The following is a 25653-nucleotide window of genomic DNA, read 5'->3' as shown; positions in this document are numbered from 1 at the left end:
CACTGAAAGTCCTCCATGCTGGTTCGACATAACTTAACTTCAAAACAATGACCCGAGGAACATGACGACACTCTCACGTGTCTATTATAATGCATTTAATTGGCGCAGAGGTCAATAATTGGTGCTAAACAACCTTGTACAGGAAAAAAGACGTGTACGCTTTTCCGGCCTTAAAGGTAGAATAACGCAACAGCGCCCCCGGCTTTAAAGGTAGAAATGCGGCAATGCTTTCCCGGCCTCAATGGGTTAAGTTGGTGAAATATAGCATTTTTCTATACTTGATGTACTCTTAGAAACACAAGTATGTTCTTTGTTCCCATTCTCCATTGTCTCAGTTTTGAGACATTGACACAAACCATCTCCATCTTTTCCATCCATCCATCCATTATCTTCCGCTTTTCCGGGGATCGGGTCGCGGGGGCAGCAGCCTAAGCAGAGAAACCCAGATGTCCCTGTCCCCGGCCACTTCCTCCAGCTCTTCTGGGGGGACCCCGAGGCGTTCCCAGGCCAGCCGAGAAAGATAGTCTCTCCAACGTGTCCTGGGTCTTCCCCGGGGCCTCTTCCCAGTGGGACGGGCCCGGAACACCTCACCAGGGAGGCGTCCAGGAGGCATTCTCACCAGATGCCCGAGCCACCTCATCTGACTCCTCTCGATGCGGAGGAGCAGCGGTTCTACTTCGAGCCCCTCCCGGATGACCAAGCTTCTCACCCTATCTCTAAGGGAGAGCCCAGACACCCTGCGGAGGAAACTCATTTCGGCCGCTTGTATTCGCGATCTCGTTCTTTCGGTCACTACCCACAGCTCGTGACCATAGGTGAGGGTAGGAACATAGATTGACCAGTAAATCAAGAGCTTCGCCTTCTGGCTCAGCTCCTTCTTCACCACGACGGGCCGGTGCAGAGCCCGCATCACTGCAGACGCCGCACCAATCCGCCTGTCAATCTCCTTTTCCCTTCGTCCCTCACTCGTGAACAAGACCCCGAGATACTTGAACTCCTCCACTTGGGGAAGGATCTCATTCCCGACCCGGAGAGGGCATTCCACCCTTTTCCGGCTGAGGACCATGGTCTCAGATTTGGAGGTGCTGATTCTCATCCCAGCCGCTTCACACTCGGCTGCGAACCTCTCCAGTGAGAGCTGAAGGTCATGGCCCGACGACGCCAACAGAACCGCATCGTCCGCAAAAAGCAGAGACCCGATTCTGAGGTCGCCAAAACGGACCCCCTCAACGCCCTGGCTGCGCCTAGAAATTCTGTCCAAAAAAATTATGAACAGAATCGGTGACAAAGGGCAGCCCTGACGGAGTCCAACCCTCACAGGAAACATGTCCGACTTACTGCCGGCAATGCGGACCAAACTCTGACACTGGTCATACAGAGACGGAACAGCCCATATCAAGGAGTCCGGCACTCCATACTCCCGGAGCACCCCCCACAAGAGTCCCCGAGGGACACGGTCGAACGCCTTCTCCAAGTCCACAGAACTTGTGCCAAAAAAAGGAGCCGTGTCTGTAGTTTGGAAGTTTTTTGGTTTAAAAAAATCCGACGACGACCAAACAACCATTTTATGCAAGTGTTGTCGGGCTACAGTTGTCGCTGGAGGTGGCAATACGAGCAATTTGCTCCATCACCTTAGCCGTAAGCATGTCTTAGAATATCAAGAATGCATGAGGTTAAGGTCAGCACCCGCCACATCAGCAGGTAACACGGGGAAAGCAAAAGAGAAGTCGAGCCAAATGTCACTTCAAAACGCGTTTGCTAGAGTTAGAACGTGAATCTACCTCATTTATTTGAATGTGAATACCTCATATTGATGCAAAAATATAATCATTGCAAGTTGCACTACTTTTTTGTATTGATTTTCATAAAAGATGTTTGAAATTTGCACAGTAAAAGTTCTGTATTTTGACTGCAATTGTGTTTGCATTCCGATTCCTCACTTCATTAGAATCATGAGTAGCACTTCTGTGTAAACAGCATCATTTTGTGGGGCGTTATTCTATGACGGTAAAATAGACCATCCTAAATTAATCTACTGCAGTAATTCTGTTCTCAATCTGTAGAAAATGCTGTGAACACCTAATTATGCATGAAAAAAAAAATACCGTGATACCGTGAAAAAATACTGTGATATGTATTTTTGGTCATACCGCCCAGCACTATATTCATATATTTTTATTCTTTATTTTTTATTATTATATCCTATGTTACACGTTTGCACCTTACGCCGCAGCAAATTCCTAGTTAGTGAACACTGTTCACTAACAATGGCAATAAAACGAATTCTGATTCTGATTCTGAACAAAATCAACCCCAGCAATCAGTACAGCCTGTAAGTATCACATTTTATTTTGTTTTAAATTTGTGATGTGCCATATTCATGTTGTAAGAATTGCACGTTAGCTCTGGCTTGTTCATCTAAAGGGAATGAGCTTTCTTTTCAGTCAGTGTATTACTCTATAGCTCTGTTTTCAGTGAGAGCAAGGGCAGCCAATCAAGCAACGGCAACCGAATAGCGCCAACACCTACCTGCATTTCATAATGAGGTTGCCAGATAAGCTCTGAAACGACGCCAATAAGGGCAAACGACGCATTCTAAACCCAGCATAGTAACATATCTGTTTCAGAGAGCCTTTTAGGGAGGTTCTGAGCCATTACAGACCCAACCAATTTTTTTTGGGCTACATATCACATCACAGAACAAGGATTAATGCCCCATTCAACCATTCTCTATCACCTTTAAGTAGTCTTCAGGAATAGTTCTCCAGGCTTCTTGAAGGACATCCCAAAGCTCTTCTTTGGATGTCGGCTGCCTTTTGTTCCGTTCTCTGTCAACATGATCCCATACTGCTTCAATAATGTTGATGTCCGGGCTCTGGGGAGGATTCATCCCTCCATAAGACCTGTTGCCACTGATTTTCAGTCCACTTCTTAAGTCGTTTTCCCAAATTCCTCCCAAACCTGGGTTTTCCACATCCTCGTTCACCAGTGCTGCAGCTCTTTTGGCCACTTGATACCTGTCAGCTGCTTCATAGTATCATTCAGCTTTAGGTCCTTCAGTTTCCACCACAACAGGCCTTCTTGCCACTGCTCCTGGAAGGGTCATCCACAATGGAGGCTCTGAACATGGCCCATTTGGATTCCTCCCTAACCTCCCACAATACGTGTTGAACAAGCCATGGACGAGGGCCTCCACAAGATGCTCCCAGTTAACCCTCTCTAACTGTTTTGGTTTACTGGGTCTGTCTGGTGACTGTCCCCGCCACCAGAACCAACTCATGTGGCCACAGGTCTGATAATACAACTAGAAAATCCATCATTGACCTTTGACCTAAGGTGGCCTGGTATCATGTACACGTATGACAAACAATTGTGTCCCTCATGGTCCAGGTTGCTCCATCATTGCCTGCATGAGCCTTGAAGTCCCCCCCAGAAGCACACCCTCAAGGAGGGTTATCTGAGCCGCTGTTTAGGTGCACATACACAAACCAGACAGACACCAAACTTCATCACCTGCAGAACTTCTCTGATGGTTCTGTAGAACATACCACCAAGTGTACCATCTTTTCAACATCCAATCATTGGGTGTCATTTGGCCATTCACCACATGTCTCCAAACTGATGTTCTCCAATTTACGCCCTCTTTTTGCACTGTGATAGGCCAGCTGCCCCCATCTGTTGGTTGTTACTTCTCATATGGAAACTTTTCATCTAACTCCCCGCAGAGTCAGTAAACATGTGGCATTACTCAAGTTTTTTCCCCCCAACCCTCTATGAAAATTGGCTTTCCGCTCCACCCATTGTGGCCATTTGGAACAACTATAAAGACGTTGAATTTTATCTAACTGTGAGAGACTTTAATCTGGCCTGAATATCCAACCACATCTAGTGTCTTCTACCTGCTCACACTGGAATGGGGTTTGAAAAGCCTTTTGTTGCAGCCCCCCTCGTGGTTGCATTCTCCTTGATGTCTCTCCAGCAACTCTGTCTTTTCATGTCTTTGTTTTCTCCATGAGTCATACAAACAGGGATAACATTGCAAACTTTTTCACTGTCTGCCCCAAAGGAATTCATGGTGCTGCAGTTGTTCGTGTGAAAATGAAAAAAAAACCTTTGTCCTCTGTGCACATCAAGTCATTCTGTAAAGTATTGTGTAATAGGGTTTTTGAATTTGATATTTAAGGTTCTGATTGAGTCAGAAGCTTCCCTTCAGCAGTTGTAGCTTTGTCTAAAAATGTGGCTTAAACCACCAACCTTCTTTCACAGTTGTTTGTGGGGGTAAAAAGTTGAGGTTTCAGTGTATAAGTCGCTGTTAATTCAAACAAAGACGGACTTCATTCTGGCTCTGAACATTTCCATGAAGTTTCATATTTTTCTCTCCTAGAATTAGGGGGTAATTCAGTTGATTTAGTCAGTGTTTTCACAAGTCAATTGTTTGCAGGACGTGAACCAGGCCAGGACGACATGTATCCTCCAGCATGTCACTCCAGGGACCTACACCATAGAGGTACATAAATGCAGCACAGCACTGAGCTGTAACTGGTTTAACAGGCTTCCACTAGATTCTATTTTATAATTTACATGTAGCTTTAAAAAAATCTTAGTTTCAGTTTTTATATTTACTTAAATACTCATTGTATTTCTTTGCTTGTCTTCTGTATCAGCTGAGAGACGATGGTAACACAACCAGGAGGCAAACTCAGTACTACGTCAGCCAAGGTGAGACACACACACGCACAAACACACACACGCACGCTACTAGTGGGACATTGCTGACAACGAGGTTAAAGGTCATCTTCTGCAGAGACCCACTCAGAAACAGCAGTTGAACTCTGGTGGGGTTTCCTTGTCAGCTAAAGTAATTAATGTTCTGCTAAAGAAAGAACTAAAGAGATTAAATATTTACAGCTTCTACTAACAATAACAGACACATTTATATGTTAACCCAAAACAGCTCATAAAGGAGCGATGTCACGCTTATTCGGTTTCTCATGCGGGGTGTGTTTGTTCCTCCAACCAGTCCACTCCCCCTGGGCGGGGCCTATCCGTGCGATGGCCATCACAGTGCCTCTGGTCATCATGTCTGCTTTCGCCACCCTCTTCACTGTCATGTGTCGCAAGAAGCAGCAAGGTGAGAAATAAGGCTCTCTGTTTATTGCTTATTTTAATATGAATTAGTTTTCTGCTCGAGCACACAGTGTTTAACAACAGCGGTGCCTGGAGGCGATCAGTACCATCTTACTCTTGTTTTTTTTGTGTAACTGTAAACTTAAATAATAACCCATTTATTCTCATTTTTCATTGAGATAATTTCTGTTTGGTTCTTTTAGTTTCATTTCATCAAGCAAAGACCTGAAACCTGTGATGTTAGGTGTAGGCGGTCTTAGCGATGGCTTTGGTTTAAGCCCCATTCGACGCTGTCCAGAGGCAGCTGCTGGCAGCCCTATTACAAAAACAGTGTAACAATCGTTGATGGGGTTATTTTTATACGTTTTTAAGTGTATGTGTGTGTGTTTTTATGCTTGTTGCACCAAGCGGACGAGCACTCTAAATCGCAAGAAAACTGCGACTGTGGAGTGTAGTTTTGGTATTTTGATTTAATAAAAACAACACGTAACTTTCTCCACAGCTGACGAGCTCAACGATTATGTTTTGAATCCACAGCAACCTAAAATGGAAAGATTATTTAAAGTTTTTATTAGAATAAAGTTCCTAATGAGAGAGGACCACCTGAATTACTGTTGCAGTTCCAAATATCTTTCTTTCTATCAGTAATCACTGGAAGTGTCTTTTCTGTAAAATTCAATTGGAAGAAGCACAATTTTAAAACTGTAGCACGCCGCAATTTTTTGTCATGTTAACATTTCCAAGCAATTTAATGCAATTTTGTCTGCAAAATAAAGGATAAGATTGGCATTAAGTACCACACATAAGATAAAATGAGATAAGTATTTCTTGTCATTGTCACTTATTTACAAAACAACAACGAAATTAAAGGTGTATTCAGTTGCCTTTTGTACAGAATTCAATGGTAACGAGGGGATGAATATCAAAGTTTTCACAGAGCCTCTTATCAGTTAAAGGAAGTTTTCAGTTTCATGACTGAGATGGATGGAAATGTAACGGGTGAAACTGTGTCGCTGTGATGTAAATTTATTCTCTCTGCTTACAGAAAACATTTACAGTCAGCTGGATGAGGAGAGCAGCGAGTCATCCAATCAAAGTGCAGCATTGAACAGTGAGCGGCAGTGGCCCCGCCCCAAAGTCTTCATCTGTTACTCCAACAGAGACTGCCCCAAACACACCGGCGTCATCCAGAGTTTTGCTTACTTCCTGCAGGACTTCTGCGGCTGTGAGGTGAGGCAGTTATGTGATCATGTAAAAGCAAGATGACAAATAGAAAATATTGTGTGAAATAAAAAAGTCTGTTTTATTGTGCTCAGGTTGTGTTGGACCTGTGGGAACACCTGGAGATGTGCAAAGAGGGTCAGATGTCATGGCTCAGCAGACAGCTGGATGAAGCAAACCACATCATCATCGTCTGTTCTAAAGGCCTACGGTAGTCACTTTACTGAACTGAATAATGACCTGTTCCCTGTCAGATTTTGCATTGATTGTAAAGTTTTACAGCTCACCTTAAAAGCTTAAACTGACCTTCCCCCTAGATCGTTTTTTGACACAACTTCCGACACTCAAAGGCTCAATTGCACATATTTGTAATCAAATTATTCTTCTACGTCCAAAGCCCTTAAACTCTATAAAGTCCCTTTGGGGGGGAAGACTTGGGGATGGCAGTTTTGGAGTGAGTCTGCGCAGAGATCTTAAAATTAATGCATATATCCTCTATATGCGCCGGGCACGGTCTTACCCAGTGTAAAGTGGTACACTGTGTTTATTATACCAAGGCTCTGCTGGCTTAGATATATGATGGGAGTATCTGCAACTTGTGATAAGTGTTGGCAGTCCCCTGCAAGCTTCATACGTGTGTTCTGGCTCTGCCCATCCCTGAATAGCTATTGGTTAGAGATTTTTAACACCCTCAGAGGTAGTTGGAGAGAAAATAGAGGGTTTCCCCTCTTGCATGTCCCCTCACCGAACCCAGAAAAACATTTGCCCACCCTCTTGGCTAGTAGACTGATTCATTCCTCGTATTTGAGGCGTGGTTTACGAATGCCTAGAGCCGTTTATTGGGCGCTATGAATGTCTATCAAATGGCGTCTGGTTCTTCCCATGCTGCTTTGCGTGCGATTCATAGCCAATTGTATCACTTATACCAGATGACGTATGTAGAGCGACAGAAATTCGACGAGGAAGAAGGCAATGAAATCTTTCAACGCCAAACGTTGCTCTTTTTTAAAAGTAAATTTTCGTTCTAAGCTACTTAAAACACTTTCTAAGGCTGCATCGAACGGTAACGTTGTGTCCGCTGCCATGTTGGATTAACACTCTACAAGCTTCGGTGTCGCGCATAGACGTCGTAATCGTCTTGCTGCCCCCCCTGTTCTGTGATTGGTTCCCTAACTCAGGCAAAAATAAGGGCGGTGGTTTCCAGGCTGCCTTTGTAGTGTGAATGAAATCGCGCGCAAAGCAGCATGGGAATTCCCAGGCTAAGCTATAGACTTAATAGTTAAAACATTTGTGTTGGAAGCTGTAATGTTTATCTGGAGGTTTTTAAACTTAAAGAGTTATATGTTTCTCGTATTTTATCCTTGACCGACAGTTGTCTCAACCTAGGGATGCTCCGATCAGCATTTTTGGGCGCCGATCCGATCACCGATCACAGGAATCCTAAATCTACCGATACCGATCACAAAATCGATGGGCGAATAATAAAAATCCTCAATGTTGTGTATTTACAATCTAGCCTTGTGCACCACTTAAAGTGTTAAAAAAAACATATTTGTACTAGAATAAATAATAAAGACATTTATGTACCACCATCAGCTTTTTATTCATGTAAACATTACATGCCCTTTCAAGAGCAATAGATAAATAAAAAACCAACAACTAAACCTTAACTGAGGGAATAAGCAACCGAAATGTATTTGGTTGCTCATTCTTACTTGCTTATTCCCTCATAACGATATATAAGAATAAGCACAGCTTTTAAATAACCTTTTTAAATAACCTTAACATTTTTAAAAAACATTGGCACAAACCAACAACTAGACCTTAACTATGAGGAAATAAGCAAGTAAGAATAAGCAACTGAAATGTATTACATACGTCCGAAGGCTCCTGCTAAAGCGTCGGCTGTGTGTGAATTCTTGGCAGTGCAGTACGAGGTTGTGTCACTGGGAGTTCGGGTCGATGAAATGCGCTGTTAAACTTAACATCGACATGTGACATGCACTCGAACTCCAAATATCAGTTGTAAAACTGATTGATGTGACATTGTCTCTCAAAAGTGTGTTGACGTGTGTGTATACTGTCTCGTACAGCTGAGGGAGACATACATCCGTTAGGTATTTACGTCCGGGGGGGGCATAGCGTGGCTCCTCCAGGCACGATAACAACCGTCGGAACCCCGTGTCCTCCACCACAGACAGAGGCTGCTCGTCAAATCCAATGAATCCTATAAGCGTTTTTGTTATATCCCTCCACCTTTTACTGTCCCTACGGCTCCAGGCGTTCAAACGTTTCACTAACGGTGAGCTGAGTGACGGTTGGGGTTTGTTTTCCTCGCGCTTGTTTTTCATAAAACAGTCGCCGGTAAGTTACTTCACGCGCGGGAAAGAAAACCGTTTAATTCATATATCATATCTCATTGATAATTTCATATAAAGTCACGCGGAGAAAAACAGTCTCGGGTAAAAAAAAACAACTTTTTTTTTTTTTTTTTTTTAAATATGCGATCGGCTTTTCTGATCGGCACTTCCAGAGCCCACCGATCATCCTGTTTAGGGTCCATATCGGCCGATCACGATCGGCGGCCGATCGATTGGAGCATCCCTATCTCAACCCATCACAATTCCCTGTCCCTCTGTTGGTCAAACATAGTTAAAAAGTTTAAAAATTATCTTCTACTTTCTTCTGTCTAAGGTTCTTATGGTTTTCCTTTTTTTCTTCTTCTTCTCCCCTTAGACCTCCAAGTCATGCTTCTTATTGTGATTATTTCCTATCTTGTGTTTTTTCTGTCACTCATATTAAATAAAGTAAATCTGAATCTAAATCCACTGCCCCACCTTGATGTAAAGACGCAAATGCAAGCAAAAAGTAAAACGATACCCGAATAAATCTGTGTTTTTCTTCTTGATGTTTAACAGTAATCAGTCCTGAGGCCCCAATTTCATTTGATTATATTCTGTTTTAATCATCTCAGTTGTCTTCTTGCAGATATTACGTGGAGAGGAAGAGCCGCCGGGGAAAGACGCCAGTCAGTCGCCGCAGTAGCAGCAGCAGCAGCTCTCCGATAGGTGGGTCAAACAGTGACCAGTTTATCGTGGCCGTGGCCATGATTGCAGAGAAGCTGTGGCTGGCAAAGCAGAGTGAAGGGGGCGGGGATCAGGAGCTGAGCCGCTACATGGCTGTTTACTTTGACTATTCAACAGAAAACGACATCCCTACCATGCTGAGTCTGGCTCCCAGGTAGAAACACTGCTCTGCATACATTTATTGATTGTTAAAGTAATCAGCTGCAGTCTGATCAGTTTTATTTCCCGTGTTTAGGTTCAAGTTGATGGATCAGCTGCCTCAGCTCTTTAATCTACTCCATTCTTGTCAGTCTGGCCTGGCTGACCACGAGCAGCAGCCTGTAAACGTCTCAAGGAGGAACTACTTCAGGAGCAAGTCCGGACGCTCGCTTTATGTTTCCATCTGCAACATGCATCAGTACATCTGCCAGAATTCTGACTGGTTTGAAAAGCAACTGGCTCCTGCAGGAGGGTCCTCAGCCTCCTCTGACTCCTCCTCAAAACCACCTCCTCTCCCAGCTGTTCCAGCTCCAAGCCCTCCTCCAAAACCTGCCTGCTCCTCCCTGCTTCAACCCGAGCAGAGGTTCGACTCTGGCTTGGTGCTAAATGAGGTGATGGTGAGGACGCCATCGCTGGAAGGAGTTGATGCAGTGACTAGGAGCAACATGCTCCTACTGGCCCCTGGCTCCAATCCTAGCCCTAACCCTGGCCAGAGTCCCAGTCTCAGTCCTGGACCCTGTCCCAGTCCTGGTCTTTGTCCCAGTCCAGACCTGCCACCCTGCTCTTTGTCCTCAGGGTAGAGTCCTTTTGTTTTTCTATGATCAGTCTTCTTTAAAGAAGATAACATGAGACCACTCATCAAACTGCATGTGCTTTTTGTCTCTTTCAGGCACATTGCTGGAATATCTGGAGCTGAACTTGATGAGATACCTGAAGAATCTTGCACCTCCTCTTCCTCCTCATCTCCTTTGCTTCTACAGGATAGGGTGTGCCCTGTCCCCGCCCATGCAGAAGAGGACCATCCCTCTGCTCCAGAGGTTCCACCTCCTCGCGATTCAGGCATCTATGATTCGTCTGTCCCTTCCTCAGAGCTCTCCATTCCCCTAATGGAAGGACTGTCACATGACCAGGCAGACTCCTGCTCCTTGGCAGAAAGTGAAACATCTTCGTCTGGTCTGGGTAAGACCAAATACTGTCAAATACAGCAACTTTTTAGATCCTCACCAGATGTGTTTACTTATAAAACATAATTTTTCTGATATTCTATGTTATTCTTATTTGAGCTCGCTAACATACATGTTACATATTCTTTTGTCATGTGACTTCTTTGTAAAGGCAAAATAAATTATTTCATAAATGAAACAAACCGTTCACGCGCAGCTGCGTGTCTTTCAGGTGACGAGGAGCCGCCAGCCGTCGCATCGCTCTTCTGCAGCACTGCCACAGTTTGCAAAGCTGAGTTGCACCACCATCATCACCTGGAGCACAACGACTCACTCACACACGCAGCATCACTGTAAGGGACGCTCCAAGCAAAATCAAGAGAGCACCAACGAAGTGATGTCATTACAAGCCCAACAAAGTACTGGTCCTGAACCTGCAGGGGCTATTATGGTCGTAGAAATAAACACTGATGAATTAAAAGGCATTGGAGTGGGTAACTGTGCAAACCACTAGGTTGTTAAACTGTAGTCTGAGGTAATTTGGTAATATTTGCTGTCTCGAACATTAATATGGTCAAACCACTTCTTAGCAATTATGGTAACCACTAATTCCAGACTTGTTGTGTCCTCTGTAGCTATGTGTTACATTCCCAGGCTAGTATAGGGGGAGAGGGTTTCCTGTCTAGTATCCTAGACAGGAAACGCAAGGAGACAGCCTGAAGTTTTCCTTTCTTTTATTATGTTCTTTTCAGTTAACCGAAAGTCGGCATCTCTTCGGGGAGGGCAAAGGCCAACGCAACAAACAAAAGATCCTTAACTGTAAATCAAAAGCACTACTGACATGTAGGAAAGGGAAATATACAAGCCTGCACCTGAACTCCTAACTTCATCAGGTACAATCAACAAAAATGGCAGCTCTCCTCTACAAGGCCAATCTGAACCAATAATTCCAAAACAAAGGAAAAAACTTAGACATGGACTACACAAATATCTACAACCAAGACCAACATATCAAAAAGTCTATGGCCTACATGAAGAAAGGGTGTAAGTGGCAGCCAAGTGGTCAAAAGGCACAGAAATGCACATCCCTGGTGCTTTTATTGCCCAGATGGGATTGGCTGGAATTGACCAAATGCCAGAAAGGAAGGAGCTGGTCCTGGGAAATAGCACTGATGTGTGCCGGTAACGACGATAGCCACTGCATTTTCATTTCCTGTTTATGTAAAAAGCACAGCTCCCTTGTAACTGTGATAACCACTGAGCTCTGGAGCGCTACACCCTGGTAACTATGCCAACCACATCATCCAGAACACTTTCCTCTGGTGCTCCCAGTTGTTCTGTTGGCTCCTCTGCCTGGAAGGGATTTAAAGGAGTGGATCTCCAGATGCTGGCAGAGTAGATCAGCTTAAACCAAAGACTGCCTAATGTGAGAGTTGATGTTCAGCACCAGACCATGAAGCCAAGGAAAAACTATTGCTTCAGACACAGCGAACTACATACAGTATATGTGAAGATGTTACCCAACAACAACATCCAACAGCATCAAAGAAGTCTGTTGACTGTACAATCACATTATGGGCATCACTATTATGGCAGCAGGATGTATTTTGCAATATTATTTGTATTATTCTCAATATTTAAGACTAAAACCAACTAAACACTTTATAATTTGGTGTTTGGTTGTTGGGGAAGTTAATTTTTTTTCATTTATAAATGTTCCATTTTATTTGAGAGAAACACTTTATCAATATTAACTTTGAGTTTTCACACATTTTAACAGCATCCCTTATTTAAGAATGTTTCCAACTCAGAAATGTCTGTTTTTCAGCTACAGGAACAGGACAACCACCACTTAAACATAAATATGAAATGGTATTAAAGCCTGAAAATGTGATAAAATATGACATAAGAGTGTAAGTTATGTGAAAAGAAATTTAGAATTTATTTTTCTTCATTTTGATTCGGGAATTCAGACCATACAATTCTCACCTACGATATTTCTACTGTGGTTACATTGTTAAGTTTTTAAGGTATTAATTACTGACGTCACATTTCTGGACATTTTTAAATGCTTTGTAATGTTTTATTCTAACGTGATACGAAGCGGTAAAGATGGAGGCCATAGTTTCAGAATGGACTGTACATTTCTGCCAGAAAAATTAGGTTTTAAAAGGCAAAATAAGGAGAGTGTAAATAAAAAAAACTTTCCTTTTTAGATCAAAATTCAGAGATTGTCATTTAAATATTTTTTTTATTTTAGTAATTGTTTATTTTTTGCATCTTTCTGGCAGAAATGAGCTTCCGCATGTGGTTAAGTTTCTGATCCTTCATATCCATATTTAATATTAGTCACAGAAGACTTTGACAGGTATTTAGTCTTCTGTTTTCTTTGGATAAGCACAGTTTTAAGCCTTTATAAAGTCTGTTTTCTGACTTAAATGTTTGAGTTTCTGCTGTGCGCGGAGAAGCGACTTCTGATTCGTCTAAAGCTTTGTGTTTGTTAGAAGGGAAAATTTATCATTTCCTACCTGTAAATTTTTTTTTTTTTTTTTTTTACCCAGAAATGTCTGCTCTGATTCAGTTTTGTATAGTTAGATTGATATTTTAGTGTTTTTATCCATTCTTTTTAGAAATGTACTGTTTTATAGTACCTCAATGTAGGAAGCAAATAAATCTATCTTGTCCAACTTTCTTCTTTTCATCTTTTCTCTTATTGGCTACGAGTTTATACTCGTGGGGTATTTGAAGGGTTAAAAAGCCACAGTAAAGAAGGACTTATCAGATGAATAAATATGTAAATACAAACATATTCCTGTTGCAGTGTTTCAGCCATCATGTTGAAGTATTCCATCTGCTTCGTGGCTGGTAATCCTCCCTCTTTTGCTTCAGGCTGACAAACAGGTTTTAGTTTCTCAAAGTAAAACACCTCGCTGACATAAAGACCAGCAGACAGCTCTATAGTGTGTGAGCTGTGAGGCATCAATGCCTAAAACAACAGGGGCCACTAAAACTCACAGAGGCCTCAGAGTGCAGTCATCCAGTCCGGAAACAAGTTCCCTCCAAAATAAAACCATAAAGGGTGACAGATAACTGGTTGAGCTGGTGACCCGTGTACAGAGGCCGAAGCTCCTCTGGGTGACGACCTGGGTTCAAGTCCCAGCCTGTGACCCTTTGCTGCATATCATTCTTCTCTCCCTCTGACCCCCTGATCTCATGCCAAGAAACTTTCAAATAAAGGCTACTAATAAGCATAAATCTTTGGGTAAAACAATATGTGAACAACACTTAAACTGGGGGCTTTTATTAAAACACTGATATATAATTAAAATCAGAGGATTTGCTGATCACCCTCTCAGACATACAAATATTTATTAAGTTTAATTCTGAAAACCTTGTGTTTGGATTTTATTGGTGCTCCAGCCTCTCTGATACCATCATTCAAATCAAAGTCCGATGAAAAATCGTGTTGGTGTAAAAAGAATTGGTCTTTTGGTGAATTACTAATTTTCCAGCAAACAAAAGAACATTTCAAGAACATTTTTGCAAGGTTTCTAAAGGTCGTTGGGTCATCATTAAGACACCAGACATTTAATTATAACCAAATCTAAAAGCTGCTCACTTGATTAATAGATTAGATTCTTCTCCGTAATTTTACTGATCAGAAATTGTTAAATAAGCCATCCATTGTTAATTATAATAGGTCTATGTTACATGTAATATTCGCTATAAAATATTTTAGAGGTAAACATGAGCCAGGGTCTTTGTTTTGAAGGTGTACCCGGAAGTAGGAGATCTTACTCTAACTGGAACTTAACATTTGAAGGAAGGAGGATTAAGGAATCACAGCGACTCTTAAAGAGTTGTCCAGCTGAATCTTCGCGTTAAAGTTAGACTTTTTCTCGCTTTTGGAAGGGAAACTTTATTGTTCTTGCTGACAGCCGGAAGCTGCGGTTTCGGTGCGTGTGTTTGTTTATTTGAAGTCAGTTGATTGTGGGTCTGTTTTCGGATCGTTGGGAGGAGCTGCTGTCCGATGCAGGCAGGTGATGGATGTCAGCGGGGTTCAAGGTGAGAATAAGCTACTCAGTGATGTAGGAAGTTTGTTTTGTTCTGGTTTTACATAAAGAAAAAAGGACAAAAGGTTTGAAAACGGGTTTTAACCCCTTCACTTGTTAGCCTACACCCTGAGTTTATCAACAGTGTTTAAAAACTGTAAAAACACACATTGAAGCAGAGAGAAAAGAAAATTAAGTTTTAGTACTGCCTTGTGAGTCACAAAATTGTCTCACAGTGACCTATGATCTCTGTAGACACACACATGCTTGCACTAATCTCTCTGTGAGGTCCCTTATTGACATAATACAGAAATGTTAACACCCAAGCAAAGACCTGATACTGACCTGAAAACTTTAAACCAGGTCTGAACAACAGCCCAACAACTAAATGTGGTCCTCACAAAACTGATCACACACACGCATGGTGGTACTTGTCTTATTTGTGAAGACCTTCATTGCATTGGCCTTGTGCCCTAAAAGTGTTTTTAGTTTGTCCGCCCAAAGCTTTACTCCTCAAACTGACTCTCCCGCTGTCATCTGTGAGGTATGGAATCAGGTTTAGTTGTTGTTTTGTGCAAATGCCGCTGCATCAGAAACCAAATCTCTACTGCAGTTGGATGGAAGTAAATTCACATTTAAAGTCTTGCACTCTGGTTTCATGTCATACCCCCTTAAACCTCCATGATGGTAAACTGAAGCTGATGTTATTCCAGTAAGATGTGTTGTTCTTAAGAGCTTCTTACCAAGTCAGGAATGTTGGGTTTTCTGTTTTTAAGAGCATGAATGTTTAATGAAGTTGAGGTCAGGTGACTGTGGAGGTAAATCCATTCCTTGATCTTTGAGTAGCTCTTTAAAGCTTTATGTCGTTCTCCAGAACACAGATTTGTGAAAAAAAAAAACATTTCCATGGTAACGGGAAGATTGTTTGTGTGTTGGAGCATGCTGATTGAGCTATCCAAAGCTCGAGTAATGCCTGGAATATAAGACCCTAGATTCAGATGAGTTTAAGAGGAGACGTCTAGGATGCAGAGCAGCAACAAGAGGGAGAGAAAGGACGAGGAAGTTTAAACCATTTCTTCCTCTGATCATTATGGGAAATGGGAGATCTCTGGTAGATAAAATTGTCAAGCTTGGAGCTCTGATGAGGACACAGCAGGAATATCAGGAAGGCGATATTTTCAACAACCAGTTTATTAGTAAAGATAGAATGAACAAAAATATACTAATCAGCTGCGGTCTAACACAGAATAATTCAAAATTATCTGCATTGACTTTTTGCTTACACATTAATGCACAAGTAGACATATTCTGTAATCATTCAACAGTCACAGGTGAGGTGATATTTTCTTTTGCCTGATTATATTGACATACATTTACATATAACTGTATATACATATACATAAGAACTTTTACTTAAATAAAATAATACTTCCATTACTGTGGAGTGTCCAGCAGTACAAACATTAATAGTAAGGCTCGAGCACAAATAAAATCCAAACTAACATGGCATATTTAGCTTTAGTACAACCAACAACAGAAGATTTAAAGAACAATGTTGATCAGATTTTCTCTATGTGATGTTACCTCCCAAACACAGAGTTTCTACATTAAACGTATTAGATATTTTCTGTGTCAGAGAGGGTTGTCAGGAGCACAGGTGCACCACAGAGGACTATTCTTAAGGGAGGTAGCTGAAGGGAAAATGCAGTTTGGAATTTTAACACAGCAAAAGTTCAGTTTAAATCTCACAAATGAGTTAAAATGTGGAGCCCCTTTAAGGTCCCAGTATAGGATCACTTGATTGACTAGTTGTAAACTTATAGATTAATGATCTGTTGAGCGCTTACACAGCTCAACATGAGCAGATGTGACTGTTTGGTGACCCGTTGTTGATCTCTGCAGGAATGTGGTGCTGCTTTCAGGCATCAATGCAAATGTTGTTCAGGTGAAAACAGCTTTTCTGCTTTGTTCTTTAACTAATCATCAAGTTTCCACCAACAATATGCTGCCCTGCTGGTTTCAGGAGGCGTTATGCCTGCAGGTGTGTTTCGTGTTGGTCAGTTCTAACATTTTTTCCTTAAAGAAGCATCCAGCCCCGGAAAGCTGCCGGCCCCGACAACATACCCCGACAGCTTACGTGCCCTCAGAGCGTGTGCCGACGAGCTGGCTGACGTTCTCACTTCCATCTTCAACCTCTCCCTCAGCCAATGTACTGTTCCCACCTGCTACAAGACCACCACCATCGTCCCCCTTCCCAAGAAGAACCCCCCATCCTGCCTGAATGACTACAGGCCAATAGCACTCACTTCAATCATCATGAAGTGCTTTGAGAGAGTGGTACTGTCCCACATTCAGAGATGCATACCGGACACTACAGACCCTCTGCAGTACGCCTACAGGCACAACAGGTCTACCTCTGACGCCATCGTCGCCGCCCTGCACGTCTCCCTCTCCCACCTGGAAAATAAAGACTCCTACATCAGGGTACTCTTTATCGACTACAGCTCTGCCTTTAACACGGTCATCCCCCACAAACTCACCCACAAACTGTCTGCCCTTGGACTCCACCTCACCCTCTGTGACTGGCTCTTGGACTTTCTGACTGGCAGACCACAGTCTGTCAGGATTGGGAACAGGACTTCAGCCAGCATCACCACCAGCATCGGTACACCTCAGGGCTGCGTCCTCAGCCCCATCCTCTACACCCTGTTCACCCACGACTGTGCCGCCTCTCACCCCGACAACATCATCCTTAAGTTCGCTGACGACACTGCTGTGATTGGATGCATCACTGGCGGAGACAAGGCAGCTTACAGGAGAGGAGGTGGACAGCCTGGGAAAATGGTGTGGAGACAACAACCTCACCCTGAACACAGACAAGACCAAGGAAATGATAGTGGACATGAAGAGGGAGAGGAGACCTCATCAGCCACTGTCTATCCAAGGCCTGGAGGTGGAGAGGGTGAGCAGCTTTAAATATCTGGGGGTCCACATCAGTAACGACCTCACCTGGACATTAAACACCACACAGGTGGTAAAGAAGGCTCAGCAGCGGCTGTACTTCCTGAGGAGGCTGAGAAAATTTGGCATGTCACCCAAGATTCTCAGCAACTTCTACAGCTGCGTCATCGAATCCATCTTAACCACCTCGATCACTGTATGGTACGGCAGCTCCACTGTGAAAGACCGCAAACGCCTGCAGAGAGTGGTAAAGACTGCATCTAAGATCACAAGAACACCACAACCATCTCTGCAGAGCATCTACCAACGGAGAGTCCACAGACGAGCTGCCTGCATCATCAAAGATCCCACACACCCCCAGCACGGACTGTTCTCACTTCTGCCCTCAGGACGGAGGTTCAGGAGTGTGAAGTGCAAAACCACCCGATTTAAAAACTCTTTTTTTTCCCACTGCCATCAGATCACTGAACTCTGCCAAAGACTGAACTTGGGGTCACCTACTGCAACTGTCTTCTAATGACTACCTGAATGTACTTTCAATTTTGCACAACCACTTTACTGCTGACTACTGCACAAAGACAGCTAATGTAGTACACTACTGCACATTATGTATACAGGCCAGATTTCTATATTTTTATTTCTATATTTCTATTTTATTTAAGAAACCTTTTAGAATATTGTTGTTGCATGCTTATTTTATCTTTCTTATCTTTATTATTATACATTTGGACATCCAGTGCGGGCAACAAAGAAAAGAATTTCATTGTTCAGGGAAACACGTTTCTACTGCACATATGACAATAAACCTTTGAATCCTTGAATCCTTGAAAAGGGATAGCTTAACATTTTGGGAAATGTGTCTGTTTTGATACATCTCGATGTCCTTTTGCTATATACTGTATTTACATGAAAATGTCCCATACAGGTTAATGAGATGTGTCTTTGCTGGACTCATATTGCACCAGGGCTCTGCAGTTCAATTATAAAAAGACAGATTTTTATCCCTATTTTGAGTTTTCAGATGATGAAAACACGCCAAAATCAAGCAACTGGTTGCCTGTGTGTGATCTAATCTGAGCTTCTTGGTAGTGTGTTGTGGGAGCCAAACCGCCACATGTGCATGTTAATGTATGTGAGTCCCAGCACCAAAAAGGGCCACCTTCTTCTACTAAAAAGGTCTCAGACAAAAAGGCCCCCATCATCACTGGTCTGGCTTTCCCCTGATGGAGATTTAGGACCAGTTTTGGTTCCTTTTTGTTTTGGATCCAGTGAACCATGAAGTTTCTGTTGATAGTAATAGATACGTGCTTGTGTTCTCTGAAACGTATAGGAGAAATTATCGTAGTAGCTAAAAATGTGAAAGGCTCGCTTTACTCCAGAGTTAGCATTTGATTTGATGCGTTCTTGCCTACAGTAGAAACATGGTGCTATGCCTCAGTCTACTGTAACAAAATGTGTTAGGAATGTTTTATTGCATTTTATAAGCAGAAAGTCATTTAGAAATAAGCCATATTCAGATGAGCGCACTCGTATCATTGTCCGGGTTACAGACTAGAGCATAGACTGTAGGATGGATGTGTCTGAAAAGAAGAAGCAAAAGTTCTTCAGACCTTAATTCTGTCTAATTGCCTGCAAAGAACAGCTCCTGTGTCTGCAAAAAGAAGTTTGAGAAAATTTTTTGTAGGAAAATGGCTTTTTTTTTGGTCTTTTTTTGCTTAGCTAAGCTACCACAACTAACTTCACGCTAACTTCAGGACACGCTGACTTCAAATTTTATTACTCACAAGCTTGTGTATGGTGCTGATCTGCTCCTTTTACCGAACAAGAGGTAGATGTTTCTTAGAATGGAACCGAAATGACAATAAATGACTCATTTTCATTATTAGTTTTTTTGTTGGTGGAACAACAAAAGGTTTAAGATCAGTCCATCAGCTGGTTATTGTGGATTATTGTACTTGAACCTTTCCTGTAACATGTGGAGCAACATTTCCTCTGCTATTTCCTGAGTGATGCCCTCAGACCATGTTCAGACCATGTTTTTCTTCAGCAGAAAATTATATCTTTCCATCTGCCTGAGATAACATCATGTTTCTTTTTTGTTTTTTTTATTGTAATCATTCTGAAAGTCACAGAACCGTAGTTTGAAGTTTGTTTTAGTTTTATTTTCTTTTGTCTTTTTCTCAATTCAGCGAAATACTCGAGCTTATCAGTTTCATAAACAGCCGTTCACCAAAGAGTCTCCACCCAAACTCCAGTTATGTGGATTTTTCTGAGAAAACAACTAATTCAGTGACCACATTTGTGTTATTTTATGTTTTACTTATTGTCAAACACGTCAGTTTATTTCAGTTCTCTCAGACTTCATCTCTATCGTTGCTTTAGCCCCAAAACCATGAAAACAGATGTGTTGGTTAATTTTTCTCACATTTTTGGTTTCTTCACTTTTGTGCAAATGTTCTCAAACAGAATGAAATAGTGCATTTGCTCTCTTAATACCTATTTTTAGTTACAGCTTCGCAAACAGCTGGTCCCCTGGTGAGTTCTCTCTGCCTGAGAGATTGAGTGAAAGTAAACTACAGTTTGTTTCCACGACCTAGAATCACTATGCCAGTGGCTCAACTTTGTCTCTGTAATGTTTATACTTTGAACAATAAAGCTTCTCGGTTGGATCAACGTATTTGTTTGAGTCGCTTTGTTTACAGTGAAGCAAGTAAAACTGAATGTTTGCTGAGAAAGATGAAGACATTAAAAGAGAGATGAAGGAGTATTAAAAGCAGATGGAGTGTAAACTTGAGAACAGAGAGGGGAAAGAAGCCTGCAGGCAAAACACACCTCTGATCTGATCTGCCAGAGATCGTACGAAGCTCTGGTGACGTAAAGATAGAAAGATTTTAGTTGACTCGTTTTGACGCTACAGTGAGGATCAGGGGAGCAACTAGGAGGTGAATTTCAGTCAGAGTAGTGTCCTCTGAAGTTATGGAAACACAAATGTGTGTGTGTGTGTGTGTGTGTGTGTGTGTGTGTGAGTGAGTGAGTTCATCCAGGGTGGGATGAATTGTACTTTTGGAAAAAGCAACTCCCAGGAATGAATGAGTCACACGCTTAAAGACAGACATGAACATATGTACAGTTCATACATAAACGAGCACACAACACAGGAAGAAGAATCTGCAAAAAGCTTCAGGGGCACTTTACACGGAAACGAAAACGGGTTAAAAACGCAAAACCTTTTTGCGGATGCACTATATCGTTTAGATGGTAACGGCGCTCCAGAGTGGAATTCTTGAAAACGCTCCACTGTCGCGCCACCGTGTAAAGGATGAAAAACGCAAAACTGCGTTTCTCGTCACATAGAAATGACGTGACAAGCATAATAAAGCGCCAGAAAACCGTGGGAAACACATCAGTAGGCTATCAACATGTCCGTCCCTGCGGACTTTCAACTCGCCTAATGCTGCGTGTACACCAAGAGCGACCTACGCTACCTGAGCACCGGAAATCATTATTTCTCTATGGAGGGTGAGCTACCTGGGCTACCAGAGCGGATTCGCCAGTGGCGAAGAGAACTGCGCTACCAGAGCGGATTCCAGCGATTAAACTCAAGCTAACATTATGGTAATGAGCTATGACGCGTTTCGGCGAAAACCAATGACAATCCACAGATTGTAGGGGTCCGACAATCCACGGGGTTCGCGGAAACAGACGTGTAAACTTTAGTTCCTATCCAAACAATAGTCGTTTAATCCTGAGACTGTTGCAATTGCCGTGTCGAGTGCTTCAATACAATAGTGTAGTAACCCCACGCATACCTTTCTCACTGCAATTAAGTTTTATTTCGGATTTATTTCGGATTTTATTTCGAATTTAATTTATTTTCACAGCTGCCTCTGCTATTCCTGCTTTTCTCAGGTGTACCTAATGTAGTTTTACATCATTTGTAACGTGATGTATATCTTGAATAACAAATTGTAAATAACAACACGTTTATTCGTGTCCCTGCCCTCTCTTTCCTCATGTTTTTTTCCGCGGGGGTGCTTCACAGCCGCGGGGCCTTTAAAAATTGAACATTCTAAATGTGACGTCACGAGCTACCAAAGCTACCAAAGCAAATTCTCAAGCGAAGCTTCTCCAGCTACCTCCGCTACCAGGTAGCGTAGGTCGCTCTTGGTGTACACGCAGCATTAGGCGCGGTAATTGACGTTCAAGAGTCATTTCATCAGATAACAGCAATGATGAGCGAGAGTAGTAAAGAACAACTTCTTCGTCAGTCCACACAAAATTGTCTGATTTCTTCTTCGCCATTTTGTTTACTGTAGGCCTACTTTGCTCGCTTGGAGTGAACAGGTAGAAGAGAAGTAGAAAGACTTGGTCTTGGTAGTGTTGCCACCTAGCCATCTGGCGTGTTTACTGCATCGATAAATATGAAACGTCACACACTTTTGCGTTTCCGTATGCACGCAGATTTTCACCCTAAAACGCTCGTCTAAATGCAGATTTAAAAGTGAAAATGAAACGCCACTTTTGCGTTTTGGTTTCAGATCGTTTCCGTGTAAAGGTAGCCTCAGGTTCCACCTGTCAGGATCATTTTCTTCTTTTTGCTGGTTGGTTGATTTAAAAGAAATTTTAAAAAAACAAACAAATGTCCTATTTTCACCCGTCAGCAACCAAAGAAGCTCCTTACAAATCCTTACATTTATCCCAGATCTTTAACTAAACACTCTTTAATGTAAATACCTAATTGGTTGTATGGTTTTGAGTGGTATCAGATTAAGAAAAAGTATTGTGACTAAACTCGAGTCATACACTTGAGTGAACCAGAAAGAAGTCAGAGTTGTTGTCTTCCAGCTGCTCCTAATTTTCTGCCAACATCAGTGTATGTAGTTCAAATTTTCCTCTGGCATTGGTTTGGTGATTTTATTGCTTCAACCAAACCCAATTGCTTCAAAGCGGGAGGGATGATGCAGCTGTGGCAGTTTATGATGATCACATACAGAGCTTTGCACAAGCTCAAACTGAAGTGCAGTTTTAACGTTAGGCAGTGAAGTTAAAAATGACTTTATCAGACTGGTGGGAGCCATCTTTTCAGTCGGGTACAGTTCGATGTTGATTGAGTCGTAGGATTCCTTCTTGTTATGTCTGAAGATTTTTCTCGGAGACTGGGTGTTATGTCTGGGCTTGTCCTGCTGCTGCATGAAAGTGAAATGATAGGACGCTTCACTTCCCTGCTGCTCTGCGTGATGAGCAAAAGTCTAAAACCGGCTTGTAAGCCTGAAACGGTTACATAAGACGGACCAGGCTGAAAAAACTCAGCTTCACGGGTAAAACCAATAAAAAGCAGGATGGTTAAGACTCTGTGCGTCTGAGATCTTGCCCATCGTTTTGTTTTACTGCTGCTTCCAACTCGATATGTATTAATTTCTTCGAGAGCAGTGATATTTACAGTGTGTAGTTTTTGTTTTTTCATAGCTATGAAGTAGAGGGTTTATTTTCTTCTCTTAGGAGTATCGTAAATATCATATTCGTGAAATTAAAAGTTCACACCCAGAAATATTTAGGCCCAATTTTTAGGTGTTAATAATCTTGATTGAACAACAAATTTCAATCTATTTAGATTTAAGAGTTTTCCATAAAACACACTGATATAGTCCATTTGTCATTTAAACACGACAGGAAAAAATAACCAACAGAGCTAATACAATTAGAAATGAGAGTAACCAGGTTTATGTATTACCGTTAAGGGCCATGGCTTATTCTGGTATGCAGATTGTGTGTGTGTGTGTGTGGCTGCAAGGAGCTGGTCTGCTGACTCAACTGTGCCGTTGCCCGTACGGGATTGGCTGGATTGTCCTAACTCCTCCCACCTTCAATGCTGGAGGCACCCACGGGGCTGTTCTGGACCCTGATCCAGCAGTCCCTGGAGCACCATAGCCTTTTTTAAGCCTGGTGTTTTCTACTGATCAGGGCAGCTTGCCACTGAACCGGGTTTTGTCTCTGTAGTTTTTGATGGTTGTAACTATGTTGCTTGTACTTAGGGAGAACATTAAGGCCTTAGTATATTTATTTTAGCATTGCTTACCCTTGTTGGGCTGCAAGCAACATTCGATTCTAGTGCGACCTTAGTGGATATTTTGTTAAGAGATGCAGAGCCAGGCTTAGATTAAAACTCATTGTTAGACTCCGTAAAGTCTTTGTCTTTATGTTAAAGTAGCTGACTTAATTATTTTATGTGCTACTCTGTTTTTAGTTATATTATACCAGCTAGTTTAATGTTACCTCCCTTTTCCCTGGCTGAGCAGGGTCAGAACAGTTATGCATGTTATGTACAAATCACATACAATTTATCTTCATTTCGTCATTTAATCTTCCTAGTTTCACACTATACAATATTTGATATGTTTTAACAGATTACATTTAATCTTAAGAAATCTCTTTGAGTAATCTAAAAAAAAAAAAAAAAATCATAAATGTGAACAATTCAATAAAATCTTTTAAAAATATCAATATTATGTTGATACATATACGATGATGTCGTGATTTGATGAGATCAAAACATTATTGAATGCAGACTGAGTTTTTTTTTTATTTGTATGTTCTTTATCTCTTACATTTAGTGCAAATAAATTGTCAAACAAAATAAAAACTAAATTAATCTGTCAGAGGTGTGCGTGGTTGTGTGTCTGTGTGGCCCTGTGATGGACTGGCGAGCTGTTCAGGGTGTAGCCTGCCTCAAGCTGAGCTGAAATAAGCGGTCAGAGAGCAGTTTTTCTATTTATATCGCAATGATATCGTTATCATGTATGATTTTTTTCACAATAATCACACATTGAAAATCATATATTTTGCTGCAGCCCCGACCATTGAGCCACACTGCTTTACACAGACTCTTAAATCAAACATGTTATATGTCAAAAAACAACTTTAAATGAGAAGTCCAAGCTGTATTTTCAGAAAAAAAGAAGGTATAATATGTCACAGTAGAAAGCATAGTTGGTTAGTTAGGTGCTAATTCACTCACTGTTTATATGAGGTCATGATAAGGAGGGAAACAGCACTGGAATGCTTTCACTCTCAGTAATATCTGTCTACTTGAGAGTCGAGCTCACAAACAGACAAGTGTGTGACGTGTGTCGCTCACTCCGACTTCCTTTTTCCTCTCTGCTGTTTTTTTCCTTCTGTAGTCATGCCCAAAAAATCTTGTTGGTTCACCTCCCCGCTCTGTCAGATAATTCTTTATACATAAGATACATTTGATGTCGATACTGTTAATGATTCAAAATGGACATTCCTGCATTAGAAATAGGTACGTTTATTCTGGCAGAAGTAGTATAGTTCTACTATAGCCATTATTTCTAAGCTTTCTTTGCCTGTTTGTGGCGTTTACACTCTCTGTTATAGGTGCTATAATGAATGAAGTAGGTTAGGGACATCTATTGTGCTTAGGTGGTAGTTTAGTGGTTCTTTGGACAGTTAACATGTTGCAGTCTCACGTGATATATCTCTGTATATATCAATATATGCATCATATTTATCAATAATAATGTTTTTTTTAAGTTTAGATTAGCTACTTAAAAATGTGTCCATAAATGAAAGAGTACCTGCTGGTTGAAAACCACAACTGGATCTTTAATCCTTTGTCAGGGTGTACTGACCAGAATAAACCACCAGGTAGAGCACTTTTCAAACTTTAATCTCATTTCAATTTGGCAAGAAGGTCACTGAGCCTCGTTTTTACAGAGTTGAGTGTGTCAAGCTGCACATAAATCCTGCATCTTTCTCCCAGATTTTAATGTAGACCATAACGATTACATTTGGATCTCAAAGAAGAATGAAAAATGCAGTTTCTGCTTGAGAAAAAGTCATAATTTACAAAATTATGATAGAAAAGACATCAAGGGAGGAAGAGAGAGGAAAGCTTAACTTTCAGTGGAATAAACTGAATGAAACTGGCAAGTGAAAACAGAGAGAGAAATAAACTAAATCAGTTATGATAGGGAGAGAGATGTTGAACAGTTAAGAGTTGTGTGCTTCATGTGTCTATAGTTTAAATAGTTTAAAAAGTCCATA

General features: G+C 41.7%; 2 protein-coding genes across 2 annotated transcripts in view; both read left to right on the top strand.

Annotated features, from left to right (window-relative positions):
* il17rd (interleukin 17 receptor D) overlaps window positions 1-13267 on the top strand; it is a 53445-nt gene extending 40178 nt beyond the window's left edge. The window contains exons 8-16 of the mRNA XM_075461837.1: window positions 4442-4507; window positions 4665-4719; window positions 5021-5131; window positions 6173-6357; window positions 6444-6559; window positions 9337-9588; window positions 9670-10209; window positions 10303-10592; window positions 10809-13267. Coding sequence (XP_075317952.1) covers window positions 4442-4507; window positions 4665-4719; window positions 5021-5131; window positions 6173-6357; window positions 6444-6559; window positions 9337-9588; window positions 9670-10209; window positions 10303-10592; window positions 10809-10933 — 1740 coding nt within the window. The 3' untranslated portion in view covers window positions 10934-13267. The remainder of the gene's footprint in view (window positions 1-4441; window positions 4508-4664; window positions 4720-5020; window positions 5132-6172; window positions 6358-6443; window positions 6560-9336; window positions 9589-9669; window positions 10210-10302; window positions 10593-10808) is intronic.
* Window positions 13268-14392: 1125 nt separating this feature from the next.
* arhgef3 (Rho guanine nucleotide exchange factor (GEF) 3) overlaps window positions 14393-25653 on the top strand; it is a 72585-nt gene continuing 61324 nt past the window's right edge. Inside the window, exon 1 of the mRNA XM_075461834.1 lies at window positions 14393-14641. Coding sequence (XP_075317949.1) covers window positions 14607-14641 — 35 coding nt within the window. The 5' untranslated portion in view covers window positions 14393-14606. The remainder of the gene's footprint in view (window positions 14642-25653) is intronic.

The sequence above is a fragment of the Odontesthes bonariensis genome, chromosome 3, assembly GCF_027942865.1.
Source record: "Odontesthes bonariensis isolate fOdoBon6 chromosome 3, fOdoBon6.hap1, whole genome shotgun sequence".
Classification (NCBI taxonomy): domain Eukaryota; kingdom Metazoa; phylum Chordata; class Actinopteri; order Atheriniformes; family Atherinopsidae; genus Odontesthes; species Odontesthes bonariensis.
This window is presented reverse-complemented; position numbering and strand designations above follow the sequence as displayed.